Genomic DNA, 16,129 nt, shown 5'->3' with positions numbered 1-16,129 from the left:
TCTTTGTTTTCCAGCTTAGCTAAAAGCTGTTTGCATGTATTCACATGGCAGCTGACTCAGCAGGTGGCGGTGCACAGCTGTGGGTCAAAAGGTGGTCGCTTGCTTGAAAGAAATAGTTCCGCACCTGCTGGCAAATGTCTGCATTTCATGTATACTGACCACACAAAGAATCACAGACACAGCATCAAATCATATTTATTTGGACCGATTTACATTAATCTACAGATATAAAAGAACAGGTGGTCTATGGTTGAAGTGGAAATAAAATAAACAGCAGATACATACAATTCAAAGTGCATTTAGTAAAAGGCTAACTCAAATGAAACCTGTTTGCAAATGTTACATAAGTTAACTCTTTGATTAGTACTATAGATCTTTAGTTTTTGTACCCTCCATCACTCTGGCTTTATTCACAACTATATACTGAAAGTTGATCTCCTCAGCAGGACTGAGAATGAGCAGACAGCTGGGGGAAAAATAGAAAACAGAAAAGTAGAAGAAAATAATTTCCTTTCTAATATAACTAAGTATGCCAAGTGTCAACCATTAGACACTGTCCAGAGTATAACAACCACTATACATCATTTACTGGTTAATACACTCAGAATGAAGGACAGAACTGAGCAGCTGAAGCACAGTAAGAGAACCTCCCTCATACCACTAGAAAGACACACACACACACAGAACAGGGACATTATTGTAGTGTGGCCCAGTGGTATCACTAATTAACAGAATCCAACAGTGGGTAAAAACAGATCAGGCCCTTGTTGATCAGCAATTGTAAAGTATGGAGAGTGATCCCTTTGGCTCCTGAACATGACCCAGATCCTGAAGCTGAACCTGTGTCCTTAGTAAAAGGTTGCCCTCTATTTATACGATAGCCCTGCCTTTTCATCATGAGGGGCCTCGGCATATGGGGCTTGCTACAAAGCCCCCATCTACTAGCCCCTAACAATTTGTGCTTACTAGACAAATGACTTTGTCTGGCAGGACTGCTAACAGAACCTTTGGGCTAACGCACAATGCAGCATATACAGATTGACGCACTAATCCACCATACATCAACCCAGTTACACTGCAAACACTAGGGGCAGATGTCATGTACACTGTACACAGAATAGGCTCGCACCTCACTAATATGGCATGTGTGTTAAGCAGATTTTGTGTAAAACATAGTACCTGGTTTCACAGTGTGGTGAAAACGTTCTTTTGACATAATATTAGGGCACAAACGTAACAATGTTGGGCCTGTTACTGCACAACACAAATGGTGTCGTACTATAACAGTGGCCTCACATTATAGAATCTTACTGTGTTGAAGTTTGGTTGTTCACAAATGCTGCTACTGTTCAGAATTCTGTCTCAAAAGGACATGTTTTAGAGAGAAATTTAAAAAGTGAGCAGCTGAAATACAAAGACACTAAAAAGTAAATAACTAACAGAAGAGGAGAAGGGGATAGCATGAGAGCATAAACACAGGGATGGGTGGGTGTGTGTCAGTAGAGGTCGCTGAGGCCAGCTGTCTTGCGGGCTTTCTGCATTAGGGCACGAAGCTGGAACTGCTTCCTGGACAAGAGGCGTACATGCTGTAATCAAGGGTAAATAAAAGAGTTAGAGTAAATAAAAATTGAGAGCTTAATTGGGCTTATACTGGGCGTATAGTGGTCACCTTTAGGAAAACTTCCAGGTCTATGACGCCCCGTCGAAGGGCCTCTCCCAGGTAGAAGATTGTGTCTTCAATTGCATTCTCCTCAGCATAAAGGTTCAGGATCTGTTTGTACAAAGGAGCTGTGGGCACAATGACATCGTCGATGTCATTGTTCTCTGACTGGTTCTCCATCTTCTCCAAAGCCTCACTAAGCTCCACGTCCCTTTTCTTGAGCAGCTCGATGCTCCCGTCAACGTCAGCCTGGTGGAAACAATTAGAAGGACACAACCATTCTGTGAATATGTAAAATATAATTTTGTAAGGAACTTGAAAACTGCAAAAATCAAGTGGATCTCGTACCACTTCCTGGTCCAGTCTTGTGACCATGTCCTCCAATTTTTGATGCCCTTTCTTCAGGTCTTCCTCTGTTCGCTTTAGGGCGTCCAGCTCAGCCTGAGCTCTGTCCATCTCCTCCTTCATCCTCCAGCGCAGCTTGTCACTTACAGCTGAAATCAGAGATGCACGAATGGTGTCTTCGCCAATGGTGCCATCTCTGTTTGAGCCTAAAGTAAAAAGAGGTGAAGAAGTGAGGTCAAGAAAAACAAAAGAAAGTTTCACCATTAAATCAAATGTAGCTAAAGCCTAGCTTAAAAGCACCACTATTACGGTGATAAAGGTTAGACAAACTAATATGCTGAATATAGAAGAAATTTTATTTGTCTGTGACATCGATCAGTTGCATGTATTTAGATTGTAGCTATGGTGGTATCCAACAAGTCATTAGAGAACCTATGAAAGGGAAGCAGTCATGAAGCTCCACACGGTTATTCACTGAGACAGCAATATTTAAAAACGTGAAACTCCCATAGAAGCCATTATTAATGCACTTTAACCAACACTGATGGCAATCTGCATAGTCAAGTCCACCATACGAGCAGTCTGGAATCAGCACAACAAATGTCAGAGTTCATTCAGACTTGAGATTTGAGTAGTCTACGGGCAAACCCATTTTTTCTCCTTCACTAAATATAGGAGGCAGCCTAAACTCCTCCCACATGCTGGTCCCTGACCCGTACTTTGGTGGAGCTAACTTATGTTGAGACACCAGACAAGGACTCTGATCAAGGCTCTGTCTTTGTGTGCAGTTACTGTTCCTATCCTAAATATAGAGCGGTTTGGTGTGAGGGCCATTCCTCTTTGGCCTTTAATGCTCACCGCTCTAGTTACAGTAGCGACCTTTTACTTGCAGCTCGGCGTGCCACTGAAGGCACACAGAATGAGTTACAGTCAGAAGGTCAAGTGTCTTGATTCAGGTGTAACGTACCACAAAAAAAAAGTTTTTTTAGGGGTGACTTATCATTAGGTTTAATATTGCACGAGGTAAACCACAGATTTATGTGTAAATCTAACTACAGATGAGCATGGAGCAATATGAATAGAATGTGCCTTGGTGTGTTTGCATCCTCTGAAAAAGCTTTCAAAATCTCTGTAAGTGTCAATATGTATATACAACCACAAGATAAGCTGAACTGAAGCAATTCAGATAGGAAACACAATACGTACCCACTGTGGAGACTGGAGTCTGGTTGGGGTAGAGTGCAGGGCCGGCATTGGCTGGGTAAGAGTTGCCTCCTGGGTACTGGTATCCTGGATAGCCACTGCAAATAGATACCAATTCATATTTTCTATTAAAACTACAAACACACTGTTACACTGTACAGTGTTTAAGCAAAAAATATACCAATGTGTGCAAAAAACCCACTAACATAGCAATACTATACATGTTTGGTCGGTGTATGCTCTATAAAAGGAAGAACGTTGAGGACTACGTGAGAAATGTCTTACCCTGAGTTAGGATTTGGGGTGTAAGGGGACACTGTAGGCATGCCAGGCATGTAGGAAGCTGAGAGACAAAGACACGTGAAACAATCAGGTCTGAGGTGTCAAATATTCTGTATATCACATTTTCATGTTCAGTTTCCTGTACTGGTATAAGAGCTCCATCTAGTGCTGAAAATAATACATACATCAAACATATTTTGACAAAGACACCAATGTGATGGTGTGAATGTACTTTAATCATCAATGCTTCAATGATGCTGTGGCCTCCTAAATTAGCTCGTGGACAACAAATACTCATGTGACTCACGGTTAGGAGGTCCAGCAGCCTGGAAGGCTTGAAAGGGGGCTTGTGTGGTGGGACGAGAGAATACTGGAGGCTCCTCGCCAAACACCACAATCATCACCTGAATCAGACCATAGAGATCTGACTGTGGCTGGAAAACACACAACAAAGGTCAGGGCTGAAAGCAGCTCTTTCGTGAACAATGCACCCAAATCACCAGGAAGTAGATTAAATATGACCTTAGACTACAATTATGACCTTCTATATTGCCTCATTTTCTGCTGCCTAAACCTTAGTGATAGGCATATCCAAAATATTTCTCTCAAACATGACTGCTGTTATATCTCAAATGACCTAAGAAACCAGACTTACATGTTTCCACTCATGTAGATAGGGAAGATATATTTTGCCATTGGCATCGATGTGCTTGCCAGTTTTAATCATCATGGCACTTGTGGGTTTGACAAAACATATGGGAGGGTTGTAGGGGTACGTGTCCAGCAACCAAAGACACACTGGGATGTTGTAGATATTGCCTAGAGAAAACACAAACAAACATGCCGAAATTATTGAGGCACCCTGTACCATATGATATCAGAAACACAAATGACCTGTACAACAGCTGTTATAAGAGCCTGCATATATTTTACAATGACATAAATATACTAGTAATCTTGATTATAATTGCAAAGCTGCTTGTCTTGTGTAGTAAAAGGTAAATGTTTCACCTCTGTAGCTCACTGGAACAGTTCCTGTTAGGCTCATCAGGTCTCTTGAAGAACCATCATTAAACACTAAAACAGATGAGATTTTATGTCAACACGCACAATTTGAAGAATAATTAAATAATAAATTATATAGATAACTGAGACCACATAGTCAAAACCAGCATACATCAATAGTATGTCACGTACCATATGCATCCATAACTGGCTTCAAGTCCTTGTACTGGGAGATGACATTGGTTATCTCACGAACAGTCAGATCTCTGTATTTATATTGCTAAATCATGGCAAAAACAGAGGCCATGTTAACAGAAATATCAAACAACTTTGATTATGTCCTGGTTTATAAAAGGTAGGTGACACAACTAATAATCTCTATTATTTTTTCAATTTAGCAACTTGTAATTATTGTCTAACAATTTCTCTTTTAATCTTTTAAAATAATTAATGATGTCTATAATGTTTACATCATCATGTAAACAAAGCATCCATAATGCCTGTCCTTCGCCGCCAAATAAAACCCACAATTGTGAAAATCAACTACCATGACTATGACATGACCATTACTGATCCTTACATAATACATAATTTAAAGTGTATTCGGATTTAACAACTCGTAAAAAATTCATGTATGATCATTTTTGTAAAAACGAGTTTTCAAATGAACCACACACACTTGTTTGCTGTGTATTTGTTTTGTATGTATGTGTGTTAGCTTGTTTGTGTTTGCTGCTTTGGAAAGACTTTGAAGACTAAAAGTCTAGACTAGGTTACTGTTACTATTCGTGGCTACAATAGATTAGATTACATCTACAATGAATATACATATATTACATATATAGGTTTGACATTTTTCAAAGTACTAAACGCATTAACTTAACGAAGCCCATTTCTTGAACTACTGACACTACATTGTGAAAGTTAACTCCCATGTTTGGTTTCGGTAGCATTAGCTAACTTGCTATTCTCATCAAGTCCTGCTACAGTCAAGCTTACCTTCAGCATTTTCTTTAGGGCACTTTCGTTGACAACTGCCATTGTGTTGAAGTGTTTGTTTCAATCGTGTTTATGAATAAGCTGACTAAGGCAACGGTTTCTTGAACTAGGTTGGAGTGACAGCTAACACAAGCTAACGCTACCTAGCAAGACGGCAGTGGATGCTAGGCTAACGTTGGCCCAGGCTCGGGCCTGACTACAGTCACGATAGATATTTAGTTTTGATAACAATTCCTTCAGTCCAGCACGAGCGTTGTCTTTCTTTGTTAATGTGCCAATGCTCTATTAAATAACTACAAACAGATAGGAGGGGAAATGTTGACAACCAGTTGCCCCAATCAAACCGGAAAATAACTATCTGCTAATCAACAATATGTGTTTCCGGCAAGCTGACTGACCGTCTCCGGTACGGGTATGACGTCAATACTTAACGGGCGGTTCTCGAGGCAGCCTGTTCATATTTATTATAACATCGAATACCAAAACACTATTAAATAATATTCTTACTTCATAAAATGAAAAAGCTAGCAGTGTGTTTGGTTTGATTATGGTGTTGATGGTGTCTGTCGTCCACAGACACAGGTTTGTGTCTGATACAAATGTGTAATTCTTTTTTGTTTTATTTATGTATTTATTATATTATTTTTATTGAGTGAGATATAAAAATGAATTACTTTCTTCCTTTTCCAGAGGTATGTTTTACAAATGTATGTTCTATACAGCGCCATCTATTGACCACAAGTTGTATGAGCACCTTCATATTACCTGCATATTTAAATCTCACAAACTATGTTGTGTTATGTTTCTATGTTGTTCAGCATAAATGTGCTTATCTGCAGATGAAAGTGGTTCACTACTCCCCACATTTTGTCACATTTCAGTGTAGGTTGTATAATTTTGACGTTTCCCACTGTCGTCTGACTTCTCTCTCAACTTCACCTTGACTGGTACAATTGTACGATCACCCCCCCCCCCCCCCCCCCCCCCCCCCCCCCCCCCCCCCCACTGCAAACAGAGCAGTGCAGTGTTTTTCAAGGGCATATACTGTACATGGAAGGAGATTTGCTTTGTCTGCCAGCAGCTGTGGCTTTATTAAGGCCTTGGCGCAGTGGTTCAGATGTGTGACTGACGACATTCTGCCTCAGTTGTTGACCTACGCAAAAGCCTATGTGATGAAAACTGAGTGTACTATGTGTAATGGAAATATTTGTTTAGTCTGTCTGTGTTTTGTGTATATGAAGCTGAAAGTGAGCTGAGAAACACTTTGTCAAACACACCGGTGACTAAGAGTATTCTGCACTGAAATCGTTCACCTCTCCAATAAGAGAGTTCAGCTGAAAATCATGCATTAAAAATAAACCCAACAAACACTCTTTATGCTACTTTCTAAGTGTGCATTCATGTTACAGTATGTGCAAATCACCCACCCAATCTTGATTCCAGCACAAACATTGCAACGATTAGGCCCATTTCAACAAAGTGGTTTATTTGGAATAAAGAAGTTGCAACAGGACGTTACAGCACCAGTCAGAAAGCAACATTCAGACATCACTTCAGTTCTGCACACAGAGAGAATGCTTCTAGCTTTGGTTTTACACCCTCAGCTTATTACACAAGCAGCTTATTCTTCTGTTATTGTAGACAGTAATCAAACTGAGCACCATTTGAGACTGATAACAGAGACACACTAAGCTGAATACAAAGCTTATGCAAAACCCTCTTATATTGTAATATGTTACAGTTTGTTAACGTCATCGAAATGACCAAAAATGACCAAAATGGCTGTTTTCAAAATGTATTTTTACTGGTTATTATTTTACATGTGTTTATAAGCATCTGTTGTACGGGTGTTCTCAAAGCTGTCACACCTCCAGATGTGGTCGTTATTCTCATAATTAGTGCCATTAGCTGGAATTTGAAATCACATTTGGGTTCGTTTCAAAGACACAAGCGCTACAGCTGGAATTTATCTCACGTCTATAAAACATTCCATGTCGTAAAGAAATTGAGCAGCACTCTTCAGAGAAATGACTAATGGGGCCACGTGACCAGACTTAGGGTCAGGGAGTTTGTCTGGGTGCAGAGTGAGTGAGGGATAAATACTTTGAGGCACAAAACAGCCAAAGACGTTAGACCGTTCCTTTGGTCTTGTACTGCGGAAATCAGTCAGTCTCGTCTCCTAAAGCGTGATGTGACTGAAGAGGGGCCACGGGAGGTGGCAGGAGGTAGCACACGAAGGTGTAACAAGAAGATCACACCTGTTCCCGGATCAGGTGCCATAAAAGCACATGGAACAGGACTGAGCTGATGTCTGAGGTCGAGTTATGGTCGAAGCTGAGTCTGAGGTCACACTTGGTCTGAGAGCAAAACAACGCAGAGGCGAAAGAGTCACTGATATCTGAAAGAACTAAATAAATGTAACATGACATAGTTATTACAAACACGTGGAGCCTCACTTCATCCCAGGTGTTTGTGGTGATGTTTTTCATAGCCTACTGCATTGTTGGAGCCGGCACCTGCTAGGAAAATAAAACAGCATCACGTCAGGCAGCTTTGTGCTATTCTGACTTAGTTCACATTGCGGTTTTTAAGTCGTCTGCAGTACCTCACTTACCTGTGTAGTCCTTGTAATCCTTGAAGTACTTGTGCCTCAGGCCACGTCCATCTGTGAATTAAAGGGTGTAATATTTAAAAAAAAATCAAGGAATTCAAACCAAATAGATTATATGGGATCCCCGTGCTTGTATTATAGTAACACTTGCCTAAATGGTTTTAATAGGAGACACATCTGGACAGCAGACTGACCAGTGAATGTGTCTACAAAACCACCTACTGCAGCGTTATTCTGCTCAAATATCCACAGACTTCCAGGAAACGTGGCTTTGAACACAGCATATGTGTCGTCAATAAACTCTTCACGCTTTACGGTGCCTTCAGATGCTGTATGCATCCGTTATCTGAAGTGATAACGCTTCAAAACTTCATTTCACTTTGAAAGTTCAAGTGAATATTCTATAGTTCTATAGAATAATTCTATAAAAATGCTGAGTCAAGTCATTCAGAACCTTTTTAGGTTTTTATTGTTAACTGAACTTGGAGCAGGGATGCAGCTTCCTCTATCATCCTCTTAGGCCTTATAAGGAATATTCCACTGGATCAAAAGAACAGCATGTGTTATTGTAGGAGAAAGGGTTGGTTACCAGAGTTTCCACGCTGTTTGATGCACTGTCCCCTGTTTGGGATGCCGGCAGCTGGGTTCCCTGGGTTGATGATGTGGCACTCGTAGCCCGTGGGACAGTGGAGAGGCTCGTCCCCGTCCTCAGTTGTGCTGCAGGCTTCAGCTGGTGCACAGACCACATGCGACACGCAGAAGGAACCGGACAACAGACGGATGATGATGTCATACAAGCCTTTGACCTAATGACACAGGTGTGTGTGTGTGTGTGTGTGTGTGTGTGTGTGCGTGCGTGCGTGCACCCACCTTGCAGTACCTCCTCAGGGCCGTCTAGCAGCCAGCCGTTCCCCCCCAACCACCGTGGCTTGGGTTGCACCAACCAGTCAAGTACTATTCAACATACACAGAGGCAAATGCAAACACATTCTCATGATGCCCTTTTTCACCATAGTCACCACTTGTGCCGCTGCTCACCCGGGGGCGGCTGGACGGACTCCAGGCAGGCGTAGATGCAGCCGTTGTAGCAGCAGCGCTTGTGCCGCTCACACTCGGAGTCCGAGCGGCAGCCCGGCACCTCGCAGGCCCGCTCCGGCAGCATCTGGGGCGGCGGCGGACACCGGTCATTCTTCTGGTGCTGTGTGGACTGAGGCTGGTTGGGGTACTCGTAGTCCTGAAAACACAGGTTTAATAATAATAATTAGTCATATCTAATTTTTAGAAACAAGAGCTTGGTTTCTTCCAAATCCATCTGTTTTATTATTCCTTCAGTAGCCTGTGTTTTCCAGCAGAGGGCAGCAAAGAACCTGCCAGGTGAACAATGTTGGACTGTGGCAGTGGCTTTAGTATGCATGCCTGGCTTTAAATGACTTGACGTGGAAGGGGAAGCAGATTCACTGCGGGCGCAAGCACTTCTCAGGCGAGACCGAGCGAAAGAAAGGAGGCCAGAGGACAAGCAAAGACCTTAAGGTCTGCAGGAGTCGCTCATTGTTCTGCGTTTTGGACACATGGGAGAAGTTTCAACACAATTCCAAGTAGCACAGCTGCCTTTGGTTGAACAATATTTTTTTCCAAAAGCTGCAGGTCACTTGGGTTTGTGTAACCGGCTGCTCGCTGGTGATTCAGCCTTTTCCTACTGGCTATAATATGTGGTTGTCTCAGTAACCTGCAGGCAGACACGACAGTCCTGCTGCACCTGATGCTACAGTAGTTATGAGGTTTGCCTTTGTATCTATGACTCTACTGGAAGTCAAAAGTCCTGTTTTAGTAATGGAGCTTCTTAGACTTAGATGCATATGCAGTATTAGCATGTTCCAGACAGGGAAGGTGCTTTTGATGGGTGGCCCTTGATCATTAAACCTGTTCTATTTGGCATCACTCCTACAAACCAGGCAGAAAAGCAAAAACCAGTGTCTGGCTCTGTTTCCTTTACAGTAACACACGCGCTCGTACAGCGTGAGCGCTCACTTTTAACACACATTAACTCGTCCTGGCAGCTGCGAGCTTCAAGGGTGGTTGGTTGCTCGGTGGTGGGTGGGATGGACGGAATAATGGGTGGCTTGTTTAGAAAGTTTGGAGATTAGACGCAGTCGTGAAATGACAGTGAGTCCAATAAGTGAGATTGTGGTTACTTTTACTTATTTAGAGACATTGCATTAAATGAGTTAATAGTAAAATCACATAGTGTGGCTTGAGATGCTACCTCTTATGTTTCAGTGAAAACTAATGTGCTCTGGTCTAAATACACACGCCGTAAAAACCGTTCTTTAATGCTTTCCAGTCGTTCCGAGGTCAGTAAAAACAGCAGCGCTTCGAAACGCCTCTCTCGGATCTGTGAATGAAAGCTACGGCGGCTGTGGCTGTGTAATGACATAATGACGCCGCGGTATCATATCCGATCTGTTATCGCAGTCTCCTGTCTGTCCTACAGAAGGGAGGGGGGGTTTCCTGTTTATATGGGTGTCCTCATGTGTAAAGTGTGAGCCTGCACGCGTGAGTGGAAGCCGCGCGGCGACTTCACCGTGGCCGTTTCTGTGTTTCCACCCTCTGTGATCTGCTGATGTCCCTCTGCCTTCCTGCCGTCGCATGCCACCGTGCCCCGAGCTCGGATCGCACGACCCCGCGCGCACCCTTCTGATGTTCCACATTGTTTATTCACGCCGCCGCCTGCGGAGAGTCGCTCCCACAGAGCCGGTGCCAGCGGGGCCCGTGTGTGATGTTCACGTCGGTCTCTGGGCGTGTTTTCTGCCTCTCTGTCTCGCTCGCTCGCTATCTCGCTTCCTCTCTGTCTTTCCTTTGACTTTGAAGTTGCCCTTTCTTCCTCTCTGCTCGTAACGACTGATCTTCGCCTCATTCACTCTGTCTTTCCCATAGTTTATCGGGAGAGGAGCCAATGGAGACCTGCCCGGCTCCACCGCTGAGGCTGTGATCAGGCCGTTCATGTTTTCATGCACAGATGTCAGATACTGAGGTTTGTGTGCTGCGCTTGTGCACAGAAAGAAAGAAAGAGTCAGGCCGACAGTACACTTACCATGCAACTGATTCAGGATTACGGTGCGGGCACAAACATAGGCAAGGAGGACTTTTGTCATTTCACACAAGTGACCACATAAATGATCCCGATTTAACTAAATAAAGTAGCCTGCAGCACACATCTGGTTGACTTCCTTAAAAAATAGACAGCTGTGATCGGATGTGAGCAGTTGAGGACTTTGAAATGCTGAACACATTCGACCCACATGCGCTGCGCTTTAAACACAAGCCACAATTTGCATTTGTTTTGGAAGAACTGTCTTGAACATTGAGCCCCTCATGGACTGTGTGACACTTCTTTTAGCTTATAGTGAAGCAGGCACATTTAAAATGTTACAATAAGCAGAGATGAGGATAAAAGACGCCTGTGGTCTATTCAGGCTCCGTTTCACGGTGAACTTGCTCTGCTGCTGGAGATGCTGTAACTTAGAATGCCTTTGAAACATCAGAGGCTCTGGATGAAACCGATAAAGCAGCAACAGATGTGGAAGTGAGTTTGTGTTTTTGGTTCAGATATGTGGTGCGTGTGTGCGTGGATCTGCTCCAGTGTAGGTGCTACTGACCAGCAGGCCCACATCATCTGACTGGGATTAGTTCTGCTTAAAGCTGCACACACCAGTTCACATACAGCACAGTACAAACTGGTTGCATGTACTCGCAAGAGAGAAACAACTCGTCTTCCATGAACTGTCAATATAACATGTTCAGTCATGTGATTTTACACATTAAAGCTCATCAGAATCAGTATAAATCCACGGAATTAGGTTGAACTAAAGCTAAATCACACAAATGTTACACAGTGTGACAAAGATTTATTACCATCTCTGACCGTTTAAGCCACAAACTACTCGCTGGGACACAGTCACTGTAAATGACTGTTTATAAAATCTGTTCTTTTAAAGCTAAATATTTCTCTCAGCCTCAGAACAGGTTGCATCTGTTATGTTTTAAGCAAACTTGTGGCCAAGCCGTCCTCTGGGAGCTCACGGGTGCTTCTGAGAACCGTCAGGGCCTCAGACTGACCCGCATCACATCAAATAAATAAAACCCAGGGATTTATGCTACGCTGCGCTCACAGAGTGGGACATGTCCTGACAGGTGCCTGAGCCAGACTGTGTTATGGCTACAGCGAAACACATCATCTTCCTGCTCTTCACAGGTCTCACACGAATCTCAGAGCGATTATCTGTTTTTATTTAAATAGAAAAAATTCGAAGCCGTGTGGGACCCGTCAGAACTGTAATGTATGTCAGTTTAAAATCAGGCATTTTACGCCCGACCTTTGTGGATTTAAGTTCTTCACCTCTCGGGTCAACTTGAGCGCCTTTCACCTCGGCTACAGATCTGTCCCCGCAGTGTTAAAGCAGCGCTCTGTAACGGAGCCAGCACCGAGCTCTCCCCTACCTCTAGTCTGAAGCGAGAAACACAGACAAGCAAAGAAATACACTCGTCTCCAAAGGTCCGACGTGAGTGTGTCAGTCCCACCTTATGGTTGAGTCCTCTTTTCCTGATTCGCTTGCTTTCGCTCCCTGTGGACAGGACCAACAGGGACAGCAGGAGCAGCAGCAGCAGCACAGAGCCCTGCATGGCCTGAGTCCAACTCCCAAACTCCAAACTCGATGTCCTTCCTGTCTCCAACGTGTCCCCTCCACTAGAGTTTATCCTCCAGTTGCTTTCAAGTCCTCTGTTAAAGTCTTCCCGACTCGGCCAGTAAATCTCCCCGGGCTCGTGTGTGGAGCTTACACAAGCCGTCTCCTTCCAGCGGGACCCTGCCTTAATATCTGCCGGAGGAAAAGAGCGAGGCTGAATGACAGAGAGGAGGGAAGGAAGGGGGGGGGGGATGAATGGAGGCAGTGTAGGGGAAGAAACCGAAGGAGGGGAGCAGAAAGGAGGGAGCAACAGGCTGCTGTGCATCAGTTGTGGAGAGTTGAAACTGTCTGCCTGCACAGTGGGAGCACATGTCTGTGGGAGAGCGGAGGGGAGGGAGGGGTGAGCGCTGCGGAGGGGTGAGGCGGCGCACGCGGGACCTCCCCCTTGCCCTCTGGTTGCGTCGCGCGGCACATCTGGCGGCTGAGCTGCGTCAGCGTGCGGTTCGCCTCGCGCGTTCCGTTTGTGCGCCGTGGGGTGACAGTGAGCGTGGGGCTGTGGAAGTGGCAGCTCAGCTCAGCCACACGTCCAACGTCCACGTCGGCGTACGGACGGTTCCTGTGGGAACGCGGCGGCGGGTGCTGGAGCACACCTGAATGCGTCCGTGGAATGCGCTCCGAGAGGACGCGGCGGGATCCGAGCGGCGCTGATCCGTAAAACAACCAAAGCCTCACGTTTGTCCTCGTCTCGCATGTCCACCGAGCTGCTCCCTCTCAAACTAGGACATCTCCCCAGCCTCGACCCCCCTCACCCCCACCACCTTACCAGTAGACCCCCCCCCCTCCCGCTCTACATTCTCAATGTCTTGCACTGAAAGGGTGAAAGAATGCTAAGCCTGCGCAAATCTCAGTCATTATTAGTTTTACAGGAACTGGGTGCATGTCGCTGGGAGGCCCCAGCTTCACTTACACAAAAGAGTCAGGAGAAAGAAGAGGGTGAGAGCAGGGAGGCCATAGACAGTGGAATGGAGGACAGAAGGGACTGAGGCACAAAGACCGATGGTTGGGTACAGTAGCGCCATTAGTAACATGCACACATGCATGTATTGAAGCAAGTCCCAGATGTTAAACATCAGCCCCTTTACTTCTGCAACTAACACATTTTTCAGTGACAGCACAAGATTTACAACTTGACACAATGAATCATTTGGACAGGAACAGACACAAGGTTAATAGATGAGCCAGCGCTTGTGCCTGCAGATGTTGTCAGGTGATGCTAGCTACCATAGTTAGTGTGTTGACTGAATATGTTCAGGACTTATAATATTCAGGCCTGCTATTTAAAACACCAAAACATTTACAACAAGGAACATTTTTCATAAAATTACTGATATTCAGGTCTTTTATTGTAATATGATGCATAATCGTAGCACAGTGTGCAAGACCATGTCTGTTGATCTGCGGATTTTGGCTACAGAGGAAAAAATGTGGCTTTGATTTTAAACAGACTTGTTATGCTGGGGTGGAATGGAATTTATTAGAATAAACTTCATTCTCAGCGCACTACCACACCCTTAACTAGCTTCAGCGCTGGGCACAGTTGTGAATATTCCTCATTGTCCATGTCCCGCTTCCTCTCTAAGCCTGGAATGTGCTGCATAGATAAATATTAAAGAATGTAAACGTTTGTATCTGTGATTAGGAAACGACAAAGTCACCAGCCTGTAGCTACAGTAACTTGTGCTGGATCTTAACATTTGCATACGAAGGGAACAAACAGCACATAATACACAGTCGTGGCAGAGCATTCATTTGTACAACTGTAACTAAGAGGAGTCAACACTTTTACAAGCGGCGTCGGCTTCATGTCATGTGTTTCTGCTCTCTGACAGTCTACATTCACCACGTAATAGTTGGTAGGCGTCCAGACAGCGTTGGCTCAGTGGCCCAGTGCTCAAGGCTGGATCTCTGCCACATGTGACAATTAGTTATGAACAAATCCAACAAACATAAGAATTTGATGAGACGTAAGTAAAAGAAGCAAACAAATAGGTTTGTATGCATTAAAAGTATGAGAGTGTGATTAATACTTTGGAGGAAATGTTTCTGAGCAACATGTATCGTAAGCTGTAGCTGCACAATCCGGAGCAAAGTGCTGGAACAACAGGCGAACAGAGTCCATCGTAGCCTCACCGCTAGCGCGGCTAAAAACAGGCTAATGAGGCGAACGGGTCATTTATTATTTAGCGGTGACTTTAATGTTTGCTGGCGCGCTCCTCTGGTGGGCTGCTCTTGTGTTTGTGTGCTGAAGCCTGAACAGACGCCGGTTTTAACTCGGGACTCCTAGCTGGGTTCAGAGATCAGCCTGGCGGGGGTCAAAGGTCAGGTGTGAACTGGTATGAACTGGGCTGCTGGATGTGGTGGTTTTACAGGAGGTTAAAGGTCGAGCTTACAGGCTGTGTGGGTAAAAATACACATGTGACCTTGTACTTGTGTTGTGGGACTTTTTTGATTTTTTTAAATTTTATACTGTAAGTGATGATTGAAACAGATCAATACTATTTTTACAGTACACAATCATATGCAAAGTCAGTACCTGGGTACCAGGCAACTACAACCTGATTTCTATGCATGCTGAACATTCAGTATTAGTACTAACTCGTTACATTCACAGTGAACAGACATACTCCACCTTTAAAGCTTGTGAGTGCCCATGTGGAGAAGGCGTGCGGGTCTGGTTGCTATTTATGCTCATTAATTTACACCCCCTGTAGCTGGACTAATCACTTCTCGTCAGCAGCACGTCTCTTCCTTCTTTTCTAATCGGGCCTGATCTCAAGTGGCTCCTTGTCATGACCATTGCATTTCATTACTCTGCCATTATCCGTTATCCTATCCGTGATTTTGATTTAGTCATTTTCTTTCATTTTTCTTTGCTTTGTTACTTTACTCTTATTGTGTCATTTTCCCATTTTTTCTCCTCTGTGTTTTTGCCTTTCTCATCTTCCTCTCGGCTGATTTAGGATTTTTATCAACCTTTTCCTCAGTCTGTTCTTTTACTTTATTGTACGACTGAGGACTTTGAAAGGTGGTATCTGTGTGACATTTCCCCAGTGTGACACCTGGAATTAACAAAGAAAGGAAGGAAAACAAAAGCAAATTGAAGACGGTTTCTATGGCGCCCGGTGGCTCCGTTGGGCCTCACAGTGACTGGGAGCAGCTTTAATAAGTCCTGCCCATCTTCAAAGAGCGTCCTGTGTTTTCTGCTTTATTAAAGTTGATGTTGAAAAGGTCAAATGTAGACGGTCCCATATTCCTGCTGCTCCTTTGCACACACAGACCAGC

The 16,129-nt window shown here is 44.2% G+C and overlaps 2 protein-coding genes across 9 annotated transcripts; both read right to left on the bottom strand.

The window, feature by feature from the left end:
* Window positions 1-179: 179 nt before the first annotated feature.
* tsg101a (tumor susceptibility 101a) lies at window positions 180-5,894 on the bottom strand. The gene is made up of 10 exons (XM_029153647.3): window positions 5,495-5,894; window positions 4,688-4,775; window positions 4,502-4,567; window positions 4,146-4,309; window positions 3,798-3,924; window positions 3,494-3,551; window positions 3,212-3,306; window positions 2,009-2,211; window positions 1,670-1,909; window positions 180-1,586 (listed from the first exon to the last, which is right to left on the bottom strand). Exons 1-10 carry the CDS (start codon window positions 5,534-5,536, stop codon window positions 1,497-1,499), a joined length of 1,173 nt encoding a protein of 390 aa, XP_029009480.1. The 5' UTR covers window positions 5,537-5,894; the 3' UTR covers window positions 180-1,496.
* Window positions 5,895-6,959: 1,065 nt separating this feature from the next.
* wfdc1 (WAP four-disulfide core domain 1) lies at window positions 6,960-13,125 on the bottom strand. 8 transcript variants are annotated; one of them, XR_003786292.2, is made up of 7 exons: window positions 12,684-13,123; window positions 9,144-9,339; window positions 8,976-9,059; window positions 8,695-8,835; window positions 8,100-8,159; window positions 7,951-8,010; window positions 6,960-7,851 (listed from the first exon to the last, which is right to left on the bottom strand). XR_003786292.2 is itself a non-coding variant. In XM_029154822.3 (7 exons), exons 1-6 carry the CDS (start codon window positions 13,110-13,112, stop codon window positions 7,952-7,954), a joined length of 960 nt encoding a protein of 319 aa, XP_029010655.1. In that variant the 5' UTR covers window positions 13,113-13,123; the 3' UTR covers window positions 6,960-7,851; window position 7,951. The 8 variants fall into 8 exon arrangements, 6 of the variants coding, with proteins under 6 accessions (XP_029010655.1, XP_029010652.1, XP_029010654.1 ...); XR_003786291.3 differs by having other exon boundaries at window positions 7,951-8,013; window positions 12,684-13,122; XM_029154822.3 differs by having other exon boundaries at window positions 8,109-8,159.
* Window positions 13,126-16,129: the final 3,004 nt, after the last annotated feature.

The sequence above is a fragment of the Betta splendens genome, chromosome 6 (assembly GCF_900634795.4).
Source record: "Betta splendens chromosome 6, fBetSpl5.4, whole genome shotgun sequence".
Classification (NCBI taxonomy): domain Eukaryota; kingdom Metazoa; phylum Chordata; class Actinopteri; order Anabantiformes; family Osphronemidae; genus Betta; species Betta splendens.
The sequence above is the reverse complement of the archived record's forward strand: the minus strand, read 5'-3'. Positions and strand labels throughout refer to the sequence as shown.